Source organism: Colobus angolensis, unplaced genomic scaffold (assembly GCF_000951035.1).
Source record: "Colobus angolensis palliatus isolate OR3802 unplaced genomic scaffold, Cang.pa_1.0 Scaffold24, whole genome shotgun sequence".
Classification (NCBI taxonomy): Eukaryota; Metazoa; Chordata; class Mammalia; order Primates; family Cercopithecidae; genus Colobus; species Colobus angolensis.
In genome coordinates, this window is record NW_012115599.1 from 11924216 (window position 1) to 11925182 (window position 967).

Genomic DNA, 967 nt, shown 5'->3' on the forward strand with positions numbered 1-967 from the left:
CACCTTCTTCATTTGGAACTTGATTGTGGACTTCACCTCATCCACTTTGGCCACCATGTTTTCGTTGTGTGTGAGCAGGGAAGGGAACTTTCCTGCCTTATTTAGGCCTGGGCCGAGGATTCGTGGAATCTGCTTGATCAGAGACTCTGAGGCCAAAAACGCATCATACTTCTTGGCTGGTAAAGACAGGAAGCCATTGGCATTGCTTAGGACCTGGTCACCAAGGCACACCTCAAATGTGGCAGGCCAGAAACGCACTTGAATCAACCATGTGACATCCAAGCAGCACCCTCTCTACCCCCTCCTCAGTCTTTTCCCCCGCCTAAAAGGTTTCCAGAAAGTCCTCTGGACCTTCACTGGTCCCGAAACATGCTCTCAGAAAATCAGGCTGACCCATGATCCATGGCATAACCGCTGTACAACGGATGCTCCGGTCAAGACTGCCAGGGCTCAGGCCGGGCGCGGTGGCTCACGCCTGTAATCCCAGCACTTTGGGCGGATCACGAGGTCAGGAGATTGAGACCATCCTGGCTGACACGGTGAAACCCCGTCTCTACTAAAAATACAAAAAAAAAAAAAAAAATTAGCCGGGCATGGTGGCGCACGCCTGTAGTCCCAGCTACTCCGGAGGCTGAGATAGGAGAATGGCGTGGACCTGGGAGGCGGAGCTGGCAGTGAGCTGAGATCACGCCACTGCACTCCAGCCTGGGCTACAGGACAAGACTCCGTCTCAAAAAAAAAAAAAAAAAGGAAAGTGCTGTAACTTAAAAGCTATAAAAGCAAAAGCTGCTCAGAGTGAAAACCCTATTCTTCAGTTCAGGGACAGGGAAAGCTTGTTTTGAGAAATGCGGCATCTCCCCCAAACCACTACTGATGGACTCTTGGTGTCGCCCAGGCTGGAGTGCAGTGGTGCAATCTCAGCTCACTGCAACCTCCACCTCCCGGATTCAGTTTTGCCTCAGCCTCC

General features: G+C 51.8%; 1 protein-coding gene across 1 annotated transcript in view; it reads right to left on the reverse strand.

Moving 5' to 3' along the window:
- RPL10A (ribosomal protein L10a) overlaps window positions 1-967 on the reverse strand; it is a 7089-nt gene that overhangs the window by 4041 nt on the left and 2081 nt on the right. Inside the window, exon 5 of the mRNA XM_011945523.1 lies at window positions 4-176. Coding sequence (XP_011800913.1) covers window positions 4-176 — 173 coding nt within the window. The remainder of the gene's footprint in view (window positions 1-3; window positions 177-967) is intronic.